Source organism: Panthera uncia, chromosome E1 (assembly GCF_023721935.1).
Source record: "Panthera uncia isolate 11264 chromosome E1, Puncia_PCG_1.0, whole genome shotgun sequence".
In the NCBI taxonomy this organism is placed as follows: Eukaryota; Metazoa; Chordata; class Mammalia; order Carnivora; family Felidae; genus Panthera; species Panthera uncia.
The window spans coordinates 25,550,355-25,565,842 of NC_064814.1; the positions used below are offsets into that span (position 1 = coordinate 25,550,355).

General features: G+C 43.1%; 1 protein-coding gene across 2 annotated transcripts in view; it reads right to left on the reverse strand.

Annotated features, from left to right (window-relative positions):
• The window catches only part of SPAG9 (sperm associated antigen 9), a 130,775-nt gene extending 117,046 nt beyond the window's left edge, over positions 1–13,729 (reverse strand). For both annotated transcript variants that reach the window (XM_049637711.1, XM_049637710.1), the window contains exon 1: positions 13,207–13,729. In XM_049637711.1, coding sequence (XP_049493668.1) covers positions 13,207–13,509 — 303 coding nt within the window. In that variant the 5' untranslated portion in view covers positions 13,510–13,729. The remainder of the gene's footprint in view (positions 1–13,206) is intronic.
• Between the last annotated feature and the right edge of the window lie 1,759 nt (positions 13,730–15,488).

The window sequence follows — 15,488 nt, forward strand, 5'->3', positions numbered from 1 at the left end:
CCTCCCTCTCTGCCCCTCCCCGCTCATGCTATGTCTCTCAAAAATAGGTAAACGTTAAAAAATATTAATAATAAAATAAAAAGAAATAGAATATTCACTATTCTTCAGGACGAACTTTTCTTCAAAAATAAATGTTTTACTATTTTATTTGTTACTGTAAGTACTACTGCTGTATCCTAATTAGAAATGTCTATCAAAAGATTCTAAGCAAACAGTTAAAATTCAGTTTGGGCACTTAACGTTCATTTCTGTGAAAATTTTATTCAGACAAACTTATTTCTCAAGCAGCAATTCAAACAAATCTAAAGTGAATTAAAATACAAAAGAAAACCACATTAAGTTTAAAATAATCAGAGAATCACGATGCTAACGTGACTTTTAAAATCACCTAGCCCTCCTCCAAAAACAAACAGAAAACAACAAAACAAAGACATAAACAAAATAAAAAATAAATTTTTAGAAATGATAAATGAAAAGAGAGATCACCTAGCCCAACCTTTGCAAACGCAGAAGTAATGCCTACGATGTTAACATTTCGGTTTTTTAAACGCATAAATAGTTCTGGAATATCTGCTATATATAGGACAATGTAAGTAAAGTGTCTGCAAGAACTCTCCTCAGAAGTCATGGGGCTTTTTTACATACAAAAGTCAAAGGACTTATTGAAGAATTTTTTGGAAGTTTTAGCATAACTTGGCACCAATGGTAAGGACAAATAACTTGAATGCACAAAAGAGAACTTTAAATACTTAGGCTTAGCCATTTGACCTTCAGCATATTCATCCATCCCTCCAACCAACCAACAAATATCTATTAAATACCTACTGCATCCCAGTAGTTTAGTGGGGGAATTAAAGCCATCAGTTAGTTTGCTATAACACTGGAAGTGCTACGAGAAGAGAAGCAGGGTATGCTGTGGGACAATATAAGAGGGGCACAAACCACACCTAGGTGTTCATAAAAGGCTTTCCAGAATTGAAATCTGAAAGATGAATACTGTTAGGGGTGCCTGAGTGGTTCAGTCAGTTGAGCATCCAACTTCGGCTGAGGTCATGATCTCATGGTTCATGAGTTTACTGAGCCCCAAGTCGGGTCTCTGGGCTGTCAGCAAACAGCCTGTTTCAGATCCTCTGTCCCCTCCCTCTCTCTCTGCCCCTCACCCACTCACTCTTTCTCTCTCTCAAAAAAAATAAATAAACATTAAAAAAAAAAAAAAAAAAGAAAAGATGAATACTGCTAGCCAGGCAACAGAAGAGAAACAGAGTGCCAAGCAAAGAGGCAGCTTTTAAGAAGGCCTGGAGAGAACACTATTTGCAAACAAACTCCCAAGTGTTCAGTAGGGCTCAAAAACGAAAAGATGAGGCTGGTGAGATAAGGAGTGGCCAGATCACAATGCCTTGTCTCCTAAGAACTTTAGACATTTCAAGAACTTTAGACAGAGCCACTGAAGGCTTTTAAGTACAGAAAGATCTGATTAGATCTCCACTTTGGAAAGACTTGGTACAGTATGATGGGCAATTTATTGGTTTGCAATACTAGAAGCAGATAGATCAGTTAGGGGACAGTTTTAGTTGCCCATTCATTTATTCAGAGATATTCACTGGATGCTTTCTTCGTGCTAGATACTGGTAGACAATGTGAATGACACAAAGTCCCACCTCTTCGGAGTTTGGATTCAGGCCAAGAGACATTGGCAGTCTGTACCTGAGTAGAAGAAATGGATTTGGAAGAAGAGAATCCAGAAATATTTAAAAGTTGGAAAAAATAAAATAACAATAATAAAATAAAAAGAAATATTTAAAAGGAAACAAAAGAAGGTAGCAATGGGGGTGAAGGAGAGAGAAGACTTAAGGATGGTAATGAGCTATCTGGCCAGGCAGACAGCGGTATCCCTCACAAAGAGAACAGAGCAGCAGCAGGCTTGGTAGGGAAGTTCAGGTCTGGACACGTCAGGAGACATTCATATCCAAGAAACACCAGCAATGTGGATCTGAAACTCCAGACAGACAGATCTGGCCCTAAAGTTCTTAACAGGCCGTCAACTTCATGAGAGAAGAATCTTGTCTTTGCTCACCACTGTATCCCCAGTGGACACCAGGCACACAGGCAGCACTCTCTAAATATCTATGAAATGAATGAATGGGATATACATTTTGGAATGGTCAAGAAATGGTAACTAAACCCACGGGAATGAACAGTATCACTTAGGCAGGGCACAAAATGAGAACTAGAGGGGAGCTCAGAAAGAACTCCAAGGAATACCAAAGTTAACAACGTAAGAGGAATCCAGAGTGGTCAGAAAAGAGGAAAACTGGAGTGCCTGGCTGGCTCAGTTGGTGGAGCATGCAGCTCTTATTCTCAGGTTTGTGAGTTCAAGCCCCAAGTTGGGTATAGAGAGGAGGAGAGGGAGGAGGAGGAGGAAAAAGAAGAAAAGAGCAGAAAACCAAGAGAGTTGAAAGCCACAGAATCAAAATATGTTTCTTCAGACTCTTAACTATAGAGAACAAATTGATGATTACCAGAGGGGAGGTGGATGGAGGGGACGGGTGAAACAGGTGATGGGGATTAAGGAGTGTGCTTGTTGTGATGAGCATAGGGTGTTGTACGGAATTGGTGAATCACTATATTGTACACCCAAAACTAATATTACACTGGAATTAACTGGAATTTAAATAAAAATGTATGTATATATACGATATATATATCGTATATATAGTGTGAGTGTATGATATTTCTTAAGTGACCAAAAGAATCAAACGTTGCTGAGAAGTATGAGGAAAAAAAAAAAAAACAAAACAAAAAACAGAAGAAATGCACTTATGAGAGCTGCTTACTTTTCTGAATTTTCAAGAAAAATGAAAGGGTAGGAGAAACTGACTATATACATCTAAAGCTTCAGGTCTAAAACCTTACTCTTATGAGATGGATTCTTTCATGCATGGGCAGCTTACCTTTCTATAACCTTATTTGTTCCATCTAAAGTGCCAGCCTCTTTACTCTTTATCACATCACCTTTTTTTACTTCCTGTGTGGCATCTATCACAATCTATAATTACAGTGACTAGCTTGTTTATTCTTTAGTATAATATAAACTCCAAAAAAAGCACAGGCTACCTTCCTTGTCTGTTTTGTTTGTAGCTATATTCCCAGAGCCTACAACACTGCCTGGCTCAATAAATATTTGTTCTTTTTTTAATTTTATTTTTATTTTTTTGTTGTTAAGCGTCTTTTAAAAATTTTTTTAAATGTTTATTTATTTGAGAGAAAGAGAGAAAGAGAGAGAAAGAAGAACAGGGGAGGAGCAGAGAGAGAGGGAGAGAGAACTCCAAGCAGGCTCTGTGTTGTCAGCACAGAGACCAACCAGTGTAAGGGTCAATCCCACGAACCGTGAGATCATGACCTGAGCCAAAATCAAGAGTCAGACACTCAACTGAGCCACCTAAGTGTCCCTCTTCTTTCTGATCATCTGTGTATCTTTTTATCTTTCTATCTACCTATGGAAATGGGATAGGAAAGAACCAGAAGATCATGGGAGTTTCCTCCCAGCTCTTAAAAAATAACTTCAGGAAGGGCCAGTGAAAATACATTTTAAAGAACAATAACAGAATGCAGTATCGCAGAAAATCTCAACCTATCTCAGGGAATCCAATCAGCAGAGTCCCAAATAAAAAATTCTCGGGATCTATAATCCTACTGGAGCAGGTAAGCAGTCAGATGAGATATCCTAGAAAATATATTATAAGTCTAAAAAAAGGTTACTAGAGAAAACATTTACCATAGGGTTAGTTTCTCAATTTCTGTATTCTGGCTTCAAAGGGGAAAAACAATCCCTCATATTTTTATGCTGTAACTTTAAATAAAAAATCTTAACCAACTTCTCAGTCTTATAGGTCTCAGATTTAAATTCCTTATAGAAAAGTATCTAAACTGCAATTATTTCTTCCTTTCCAGATGAGTACATTAGATCATTATAAAAATACTAACTTATTTATCTTTGTAACAGACATAATACTATCCTCTTAAAAATTAATTCAAATAGAATATTAGATAATATCAGAAAATGTTCTCAGTGTAAATAATATTGTGGTTATGTGGTAAGAATGCTCTTTTTCAAATTATATTTAATTTTTTTTAATTATTTTTATTTTTTTTAAATAGTTTCTATGCTCAGTTTGGGGCTAGAACTCACCAGCCACCCTGAGATCAGGAGTCCCATGCTCCACTAACTGAACCAAGGTGAAATGTCAGAACATCTGCAATTTACTTTGACATGTTCAGCAATTTAAAAGTGTGTAAATTTTGAGTGTATGTATCTATAAATGTATATGTATACACATACAACACATACATATATATAGGTAAATACAACAACTGCTGAATCTAAGTGATGTATATACAGATGATCAATGCACTTTTAGTTTTCCTGTATGTTTGAACATCTTCCTAACAAAAAGCCAGGGGGAAGGATTTACTGAAAAAGTTTACTGACTTAAAAAAAAAAAAAAAAAACAATATTTCAAAGTTCCTAATAACTCTATATCCTCAACTTGGAAACTTCTCTATTGTGTTAATAGGTAGATTCCCCAGGGCCCCTGGGTGGCTCAGTCCGTTAAGCATCTTGATTTCAGCTCAGGTCGTGATCTCAGTTTGTGGGATGAAGCCAAGTGCCCCCCTTCCCCCAAGGCTGTTAGCATGGACCTGCGTGGGATTCTCTCTCCCCACCTCTCTCTAACCCCTCCCCAACTCACGCTCGTTACCTCTCTCAAAAGAAATGAAATGAAATGAAATGAATTAAAAAATATATATGTAAATTCCCATGGTTGAGTTCCAAAATTTTTGGAGGCACCTATTATGCCAAACTATTAGATACTACAATCCCTAAGTGAATAAAACAGTCTTGCATTCAGATAACTAGGGGTGCCTGGGTGGCCCAGTGGGTTAAGCATCCGACTCTTGATCTCAGCTCAGGTCACAATCTCACAATGCATGAGTTTGAGCCCCTTGACAGGCTCTGCACTGACAGCACTGAGCCTGCTTGGAATTCTCTCTCCCTTTCTCTCTCTGCCTCTACCCCATTCGTCCTCTCTCTCGCTCTCGCTCTGTCTCTGTCTCTCTCTCTCAAAATAAATAAACTTATAAAATTAAAAAAAAAAAAAAACAAAAACCTAATAACTAAATATGGCCTGGCTGGCTCAGTGGGAAGAGCATACAATTCTTGATCTCAGATTCCTGAGTTCAAGCCCCACACTGGGTGTAGAGATTACTAAAAATAAATAAATAAATACCACTGGCTAAAATCTCAAAATGTATAGTATTATATGCACATACTTTTAAATATCAGCTTTTCTGAATAGACACATTACATATATTATTAAACTGGGTCTATGTTGATATATTTGATCTCCACCCAATAGTAATTTATTTAGGTAAGAGCTGTATTCATTATGAGTGTTGAACACAGCAAAAAACTATTTTTAAAATAACTCAGCCATTAACTTGGCCAACAAAACACATTTTTTGGCTAGATTCTAATACTATCTCCACTGGGAACCAAAGTCTCCATATGATTGAAATATGCAGTGTGTAGTGAACCGTAAGCTAAGGAGTCCGAGAAACAGGAAGCAGACTCAGGCACAGAACGGGATCACCAAGCTATGGCACATACCACAGTAACCTAGTGAGCAGTCCTTACTCTACTAATCCATCCTCTCATTAGAGATCTACCTGATCTAGCTAGGTACCTTACCGTTTTTATATTCTCTCTTGTGATTTTAGAGTTTTTGTTGGGGCACCGGGATGGCTCAGTCAATTACGTGTCCGAGTATTGACTTCGGCTCAGGTCATGATCTCGAGGTTCGGAGTTCTCACATCCGGCCATATGCTGCCAGTGTGGAGCCTGCTTAGGATTTTCTCTCTCTCCCTTTCTGTTGCTCCCCCGCTTGTGCACTGTCTCTCTTGCTCTCTCTCTCTCTCTCAAAATAAAAATTAAAAAAGAAAGAAAGAAAGAAAGAAAGAAAGAAAGAAAGAAAGAAAGAAAGAAAAAAGAAAGAAAGAAGTTTGTTTTAAAAAAGTTTTTGTTGGGGCGCCTGGGTGGCTCAGTCGGTTAAGCGGCCGACTTCGGCTCAGGTCATGATCTCGCGGTCCGTGAGTTCAAGCCCCGCGTCGGTCTCTGTGGTGACAGCTCAGAGCCTGGAGCCTGTTTCAGATTTTATGTCTCCCTCTCTCTGACCCTCCCCCGTTCATACTCTGTCTCTCTCTGTCTCAAAAATAAATAAACGTTAAAAAAATAAATAAAATTTAAAAAAAATAAAAAAGTTTTTGTTTCTTTTAGTAATCTCTACACCCAAACATGGGGCTCAAACTCACAGCCAGAGATCACACTCTTCTGACAGAGCCAGCCAGATGCCCTCTCTTTTGTGATTTTAACCAAATGAAAATGTGAATGTCCCTAAAGCAAGGACACATAATGGTATCTCACTTATATACCTACATTCAGAAATCTCTGAAGGTAAAAAAAGGATAAGATCTGTCTTAAGAGTTAATAACCATCAATGGTTAAGTGACTGCCATTTCAAAAGACAACAACCCAACACCACCACATTCAAACACGCACCTAGAGAACAAACAGATTGTTCATTTCAGAAAGGGTCTCGAAATAGGGACTGACTAGGAGCAGCATGAAGTTTATTCAAATGGTTCAAGAAAAAAAAATTTGTTTGCTTGTTTTTAAGTAAACTCTAGGCCCAAACTGGGGCTTGAACTCCCAACTCTGAGATCAAGGGTCACATGCTCTACCGACTGAGCTAGCCTGGTGCCCCAACAATAGTATTTTTTAAAATATGAAAATATGGGGGCTCCTGGGTAGCTCAGTCAGTTAAGGTCCAATGCTTGATTTTGGCTCAGGTCATGATCTCGCAGTTCGTGAGTTCAAGCCCCACGTTGCTATGCACTGTCAGATTTTCTCTCTCGCCTTCTCTCTCTCTCAAAATAAATAAACATTTAAAAAATAAATAAATAGAGGGAGTTTGAAAGCTAATAAATAACACGTATATTCAAACATGTAAGATGACAAATGCTGATACGCCGTGGACACCAATTTGCTCTCCAGTACTGACATTTGGCCACCCTCTCCTAATGCTCTACTTTTGTGAAATAAAGCAGCAAAGTTCACTTTTTTTTTTTTTTTTTTTTTTACATTTATTTATTTTTGAGAGACAGAGACAGCGTGAGCAGGGGAGGGGCGGAGAGAGAGGGAGACACAGAAGCAGAGGCAGGGTCCAGGCTCGGAGCTATAAGCACAGAGCCCCGTGAGGGGCTCAAACCCACGAACCATGAGATCATGACCTGAGTCGAAGTCGGAGGCCCAACTGACTGAGCCACCCAGGCACTCCAAAGTTCAATTCTTTAAGCCAATAGAGTTGACAGAATTAAGGCTAGAAGTCTGAAGAACCATCACAATTACTGACTTAAATAACAACAGTACTAAAGGCACAAAATAAACTTAATGTTGAGGCAGACGTGTAATTTCAGTTCTTCAACTAAGTCTTCAGCAGCCACTATCAACAAAATTTAAGTCATAAGTATGCAAAATTACTCTTCACTCCTATTCCTTGATAAAAAGTCACATAACTCAGTGAAGAGACATCAAATTTTCCTTTTTAAGTGTTTATTAAAGAGATGAACTTAACTGTCATTGTAAATTACCTTGCAAACAAATCAAAATTAACTTCTTCAAGGTGCCTGGGTGGCTTAGCCTCTTAAGTGTCCAGCTGCTGGTTTCTGCTTAGGTCATGATCTCATGTTTCATGGGATCAAGCCCTGAATCAGGCTCTGTGCTGACAGTGAGAAGCCTGTTTGGGATTCTCTTTCTCTCTCTGCCACTGCCCCACTCTCTCTCCTCTCAAAATAAATAAAAACACATTTTTAAAAAAATTAACTTCTTCAACAGGTTTGATTAAAATATTTTTTATGATAGGCACTTGAGTAGCTCAGTCAGTTAAGCACCCGACTCTTGGTTTCGGCACAAGTCACTATCTCCTGGTTCGTGAGTTTGAGCCCCATGTCAATCTTTGCACTAACCGCACAGAGCCTGCTTGGGATTCTCTCTACCTCTCTCTCTTTTTCTATCTTTCTCTCTCAAAAATAAACATTTTAAAAAATAAAATATTTCTTATGAATGAGAACTGTATCAATAAAAAGAACACTGAATATCCATGCCTGCTTTCCTGCCCCAAAATCTTATCACTCCCATGTTCACACACTTCCAAAGAAAACAATTTGATTAAAGTCTTCATATAAAACATCAATTTTGTTTCTGCTTTAAGTGCTGATTCACTGGGGAAAAGTTAATTTGAAAATTCTTGGTGGTCTCTCTCACCTCAGCATTTTTTATTATTATTTTTTTTAATGTTTATTTATTCTTGAGACAGAGACAGAGAGTGAACAGGGGAGGGGCAGAGAGAGAGGGAGACACAGAATCTGAAACAGGCTCCAGGCTCTGAGCTGTCAGCACAGAGCCCAATGCGGGGCTTGAACTCTTGAACCACGAGATCATGACCTGAGCTGAAGTCAGACGCTTAACCGACTGAGCCACCCAGGTGCCCCTCACCTCATCATTTAATCACCTCAATTTTTTAAGCAAAAAGCCACAGAAAAGCAGTCATAACATCATGCAAATCTTCCTCCCAGCAAGGATATTCTCTCCTCAGCTCATTCTCTTCAGATGTGCTTCTATAGTGCAGGAAGGAAAGGGAGGATTGAAAAGGGTGCACCTTTATTTTTATGTGCAGTCTCCCTCATTCAATCATGCTAAATAAACTCTCACTTTGAAAATAATGGTGATAAGAAACAAGGCCCACAGAATCACTTGGAACTAAACTTCTAAGGAAAGGGCTCTTAAACTCATTTGCCTACTTATCAGAAAAGTATTGTCATTTTTTTAGTTACTCAAAGCAATCATGTTTATTTTAAAAGAATCAGAACTTGCACAAACAAAAACATCAAAACACTAACATGTTCTTCCCAAGAATAACATCTCTCTCCAGATCACTCTGTATAAAAACTTCTGTCTTCAAAAATCACTAATAGGGGCATCTGAGTGGCTTAGTCGATCAAGCGTCCAACTCCTGATTTTGGCTCAGTTCGTGATCTTGCAGTTGGTAAGTTGGAGCCTCACATGGGGCTCCACACTGACAGTGCAGAGCCTGCTATGGATTCTCTCTCCCTCTCTCTCTGCCTCTCCCCGACTTGCACTCTCTCTCAAAATAAATAAATAAACTTAAAATATATATTACAAAACAAAAACAAAAACAAAAACACTGAGGGGGCTCCTGGCTGGCTCAGTTAGTAGAGCATACCACTCTTGACCTCAGGGTCATAAGTTTGAGCCCCACATTGGAGGTAGAGATTACTTAAAAATAAAATCTTAACTCTCTCCCCCTCCACTGCTCGCTCTCGCTCTCTCTCTCTCTCACTCTCAAAAATAAATAATTAAACATTAAAAAAAAAGAAAGAAAATCATTCTAGGCCAAGGGAACAGCATCGGCAAAGGCATCACACAGGACTTAGATAAGAAATAGAAAGATGTAAGATGAGCAGAGAGCCCATAGGGGAGAGTAGCAAGTAATAAGATGATAGATATCTTGATTAGCATTCGAAACTGATCATAAATTTGTCTAAAATCAGCCCTTCTTATGTTGTTTTTAATTTTTTCTTTTTGAGAGCGAGAGCATGAGGTGGGGAGAGGGGCAGCACGAGGGAGGGAGGGAGAGAGAAATAGAGAGATAGAGACAGAGAGAGAAAAGGAGAGAGAGAATCTCAAGCAGGTTCCATGCTCAGCTCGGACTTGATCCCACTACTCTGGGATCATGATCTGAACCAAAATTGAGACTTGGATGTCAACCAACTGAGCCACCCAGACACCCCTCCTTTGGGTTGTTTTTAAAGATTCACAAAAATAGCAGACTAACTACACACAAAAAAATTCAAATAAAAGCAAAGAAAAAGACAAAAAGTATTCAAATTAAGTAATACCACTAGAATAAAGATTAAATTTCCGATCCCTTGCTGAGAATTCCTGCAAGCAAGAGATTAAAGTGCTTTACACCCCCTAAAACATTCTCACCATTTATATACCCTCCTAAATTTCCACAAAGGTGCTCAGAATTTCCTTTACACTTTCTAGTAATGGACAATTTCCAGGCTTTCAAATACTTTTGCTGTAAATACCTGGAGGCACTTTTGCTGTAATAGCAGACTCTTAGGCTCCATATTAAAGGCCACAAACAGAGCACTCACAAAAAATTAAACACAGAATTCACTTCTGCATGTTGGCCTAAGAAAGACTGAATTTCTGGAGACTGGGTAAATCTTGATTTATCATCTTACATGAAAAGGGATAACAAGGTGGTTTTATGTTTTTATGTTCTAGGAATTGGCTCATCTAGCATTTCATCAATGCTCTCTATTCTCAGGTCATGGCTCTTTGCCCAAAGGTTTCATTAGAATTTACAGACATGTTTGAAAAAGTATCAGTTACAAAAAAAGTCATCGGACAACTCATTTTTTAAAAGTCATTTACTGGGGCACCTGGGTGGCTCGACTGAGCGTCTGACCCTTGATTTCTGTTGAGGTAAATCTCAGGGTTCCTGGGTTAGAGCCCTGTGTTGGGCTCCTTGCTGACAGTGTGGAGTCTGTTTGGGATTCTCTCTAGCTCTCTGCCCCTCCCCCGCTTATGCTCTCGATGACACACACACTCTCTGTCCCAAGACCAAATTTAAAAAAAAAAAAAAAAAAGTCACTTACTTATGAAATTAATATACAGTCCAGTGCCTGGCAGTTAGTTTTATTTTCTGATTCTGCAACCTGTGGCAGATGTTTTTCTTAGCACGTGTGATCTTGGCCTTTTGCCATGTTCACACAGCCCTAAAGGAATTTAAAACTGGAGGGAGCATTGCTTTTATCCAAGGTGATAGGTTCATGCTGGGGTTGCTCCTCACCTGTGTATATATGTCTCTTCCCAGTACCTCCCATTACCCAATACTGGGGAGGGTCTGCATGAGGATGAAGACACAGCAGGCCACTGCAGTGGTAGTATAACACCCCTGTTCTATAAACAGTGCTAATAAACTAGAAATCGCAACCCCATCTTTTTGTTGTTGTTGCTTTTTATTTTGAGAGAGGAGAGAGTGAGAGAACACACACAGGAGGGGCAGAGAGCGAGAATCCCAAGTAGGCTCCATGCTGTCAGCACAGAGCCCAATGTGGGGCTTGAACTCATGAACCGTGAGATCATGACCTGAACCAAAATCAAGAGTGGACACTTAACCAAGTGAGCCACCCAGGCGCTCCACAATCCCATCTTTAGATTTTTTTTCAATCCCTTCCTCCCTATGTACTTGGAAATACTCTTGAAATAAAATCAAGTTTGCTTGGCAAATCCAATGCCATTGCTTTGAGACAAATGGATCACAAAATCAGAACTAAAAATCATTGCTATAGTCCAGCTTTAAAAAAAGAGAAGAGGGATGCCTGGGTGGCTCAGTCAGTTAAGTGTCTGACTTCGGCTCAGGCCATGATCTCGCAGTCTGTGAGTACGAGCCCCGCATCACTCTGCACTGACAGCTCAGAGCCTGGAGCCTGCTTCAGATTCTGTGTCTCCCTCTCTCTCTCTGCCCTTCCCCCACTCAACACTCTCTCCTTCTCTCAAAAATAAATAAACATGAAAAAAAGAGAGAGAGAGAAGAAATGGGGCTCCTGGGTGGCTCAGTCAGTGGGGCATTGGACCTGATTTTGGCTCAGGGTCATGATCTTAGGGTCCTGGGATCCAGCCCTGCATTGGGCTCTGCTCCTAGTGTGGAGCCTACTTAAGATTTCCCCTCTCCCCCCGCCCCCCACCCCTCTCTCTCTCTCTCTTTCTCTCTCTGCCCCTCCCCCCCACTCTGGTGCTCTCTAAAATAAATTTAAAACAATTTTTTTTAAAGGAGAAGAAAAAGGAACTACTGGACCTAATACAAAGGTATATGTGACAAAATTAAAAGTTTAAATTAGGGCTAGGAAATAAGCTGCGAAAAAATCTCACATCCTAATAACTTTTCAAGCATTTTTGAAAGACAGCATATTGTTGGTTCAATAATTACTTACTTAGCTTCCTTCTATCACCAGGTATTTAGCTAGGTGTGCTAGATGCTCACAAACAAAGATGAACAGGACACTTTCCCTGCATTAGTTAAGTTCAAGAGAAATAATGCCAGCACAGCCTGAAAGCTTAAATCCTTGACAGTCTCAAGAAGTCCAAGGCCTATCACTTGCTACTCCAGAGCTCCAAAAGGTTCAGACTCGAGGTGAGGGCGCCGAGGTCACTGCAGAGATGCTAGGGTTAACAGCCGGCCAAGGGCACCTGTAAATTGCAGTCTGAACAAGGTTGCCCACAGTCGCCTACACCTCCTCAACCCCGCCCCGCCCCCGGTCCTCTTTATAAATAAACGGGAGGGTTTCTACGGGGAACTGTCCAAGGTGATCACCTGACACGGAGGAACGCTTTGGTGTGAGATACCAACAAAATAAAACTGTACACTCTCTATATTTACAGAGTGTTGCTCTACAACATCTAAGTGCTGTCAAAGTGTCAACCAAGGCACATAAAACAAAATAAAACCTCTTTTTCAACAGGGCTAAGACGTCAAGAAGAAACTGACCGAAAGAGGGAGATCTCTAACTTCCCAAAGCAGCAACCCCCTGGAAAGGTACTGGAACCAGCGGAAGTTACATATCCAGGACAGAAGTGTTTAAATACACCCCCCCTTCCACACACACACACGCACACACACACACCATGGTAAAAGTTTGAACTGCCATCTGACTATCCTACGGTGGTCGGAAACTTCCCTAAACTACAAGCGAGAGCCAGCCACACTAAAATCGCCCTCAGTCAACCTCAGGTGCCCTCAGGCCAAGCTGCGGCTTCCTCCCCGGGCCTTGCCTCCTCACCTCCCTCCCTTCCCCCGGACACTCACTCGCCTGCCTCGGCTTCCGACGCCGGCCGGGGTCCTGAGGACCTCGCGGCCGCGGGCTCGGCCCGGGGGGCTTCGGCCTCGGGCCCGCCTCCAGGAGGCCCGGCGCGCCCCCTCCCGGGCCGGGCCGCGACCCCCCGGCCCCCCGGCCTGCCCTCGGGCCCGGCCCCCGCCCTCCCCGCCGGCGGGCCCTCACCTCCTCGGCGTGCTTGCGCAGCGCCTTCTCCCGCTCGTACTGGGTGATGAGCTGCTCGTTGTCGTCCCGCAGCAGCTCCAGCTCCACCTGGTGCTCCTGGTCCTGCGCGAACACCGAGTCCAGGTTCTCCAGCACGGCCACCACCAGTGGCATCAGCTCCTTGACCACCTCCTCGTCGTAGCGCCCGATGAGCCGCTCGAACTCGCGGTAGATGGAGCCGGCCAGGCCGGACACCCGCTCCGACATCACGGCCCCGGAGCCGCCGGGCTCCTCCTGGTACACCACACCGTCCTCCAGCTCCATGGTGGCGGGCGGGCGGCCCGGGGCGTCGCCGGCTGAGGAGGCGGCACGGGCCCGCACGGGACGGGCCCGGCTGGGGCTAGGGCTGGGGCTAGGGCTGGGGCTGGGGCTGCGCCCGGCGGGGTGGGGGGCCCGGGCCCGAGGAGGGGAGGGGTGGGGTGAGCGCACTCAGCCCAACGGCCGCTGCACCAACTGCCGGGGCGGCCGGGCCGCGCGCGCCACACGTCACCTGCGGGGCGGGACCCGCGCCGCGTCGGCCCGATGGGCGGGGCCCCGCGGGAGGCCAGGCGCGGCCGGGGGCGGGGCCATGCGTCATCGTGCGCCGGCGGAGGGGGCGCCGTGGCGTCACCACTGGGCGCCGCGCGGCGGGCGCGTTCGCCAATGGGAAAGGCTGCGGGAGGAGGGTGGCGAGAACTGTCAGCCCCCGGCGGGATTTGCTGGGCGGGTCCCAAAGGAAAGGGAGGGGTTCTGGAAGAGTGACCAGCAGTCCAGAATTAACATAGCTAACATTTCTACTGCCTTTTTAAGCTCACAAAGGGCTTTCTCATTTGTTCCTCACACCAGGCGTGGTGCGGTAGACGTTCGTCTCACAGACAAGGAAAGTAGGCCCGGAAAAGTTGTGGTTCACTCAAGGTCACGCAGCTAGAACGGGAAGGAGGCTGATGTGGGGCTCAAACCGGTGTAGGTTAAGAATCTCAGGCTCAGAGAAAAGTGGGAAACTGAGGGAGAGGAACAGCAACCTTACTAAGGCGAGGTCTCCCTGAGTGATAAGGTGGTCTCGATACAACTATTTGGGGATAACGAGAGTAAGGATAGCCTGAAACAGAGGAAGTGCAAAGCATTCTGGAGAAGGATAAAACTGCAACGCCACATCTCGCACTTTCCCAAACACTGAGTTTCGGGGCTTCTCCCGTCCAACTTGGGAGAGTGGTATTTCCTGGCTCCAGCCAGCCTACTTTCTTCTAGTCTTGAAGAGGGGCAAAGCGGGGAAGGGAGGGGTTAGGGAGTCCAGGAGGAAAGGGGTGGAGACTGGGGTGAATAAGTCCCCTGATACGGGAGATCTCCGCCGCCTGGGAGAGCATCACGTGTGGGGAATGACACAACACCCAAGCCTCCGGCGGGCTGAGTCAAAGATCGCCTTCCGGTCTTCTTTGCCCTCCCTAGAGGAGGCGGGAGACACTCCCAAAAATTCCTTTCCTCCGCGGCAGGTGACTCAAGGCGTATTGCGTCCGGTCTCTTCTAAGAATAGGGAAGAAAAGGCAGGACTTGGATAAACGAAGGCTTAGGGGGAGGAATAGGCCACTCCCGTGATCATAAATACCCTTGACTTGTTTACAACTTCAAGTTCTTCCTACCAGGTTTGAACTAGTCCCCCAACGTCTTCCAATCTGGACCCACCTGGAGACCCACAAAAACGATATGGAAGTTGGACGAAGGCCAACCTGCAAACTCAGAAGGACGAAAAAGAAAATACTAAGCCTTATAGCAGTCTATACTGCCCCCCTTTCTCACCTCACCCCACATCCACCCTTATATTGTTAGTGTATATGACTGTGTCAAGAGTCTTGCTCCCGATATTTTCTTTTTTCCCCTCCTGGGGGCTGTCAACTAGGTATTTATATACATACATATAAATATACATATCCTTATTTTCCTGGGAGTCAGAGGAGCAGGAAAAGCTAGGGCAAAGCTGTACTTTGTCTTTCCACAATATTATCATACACATCAAAAAATTTAGTGGAGGCGTGCCTGGCTAGCTTAGTTGTTAGAGCGTGCTACTCTTGATCTCCCAGTGGCTCATGAGTTCCAGCCCCACCTTGGGCATGGAGATTACTAAAGAAAGACAAGGAAAAAAGAAAATTTAGGGGGGAAGTGTTGGTTTTTAGGTATGAGTTTATAATAAAGTTTTCATAAGTATGCTCCTTTAGGCATAAATTCAACATAGAAAGAACGTTGAAAGAATGTTGAAAGAAGAAAGATAT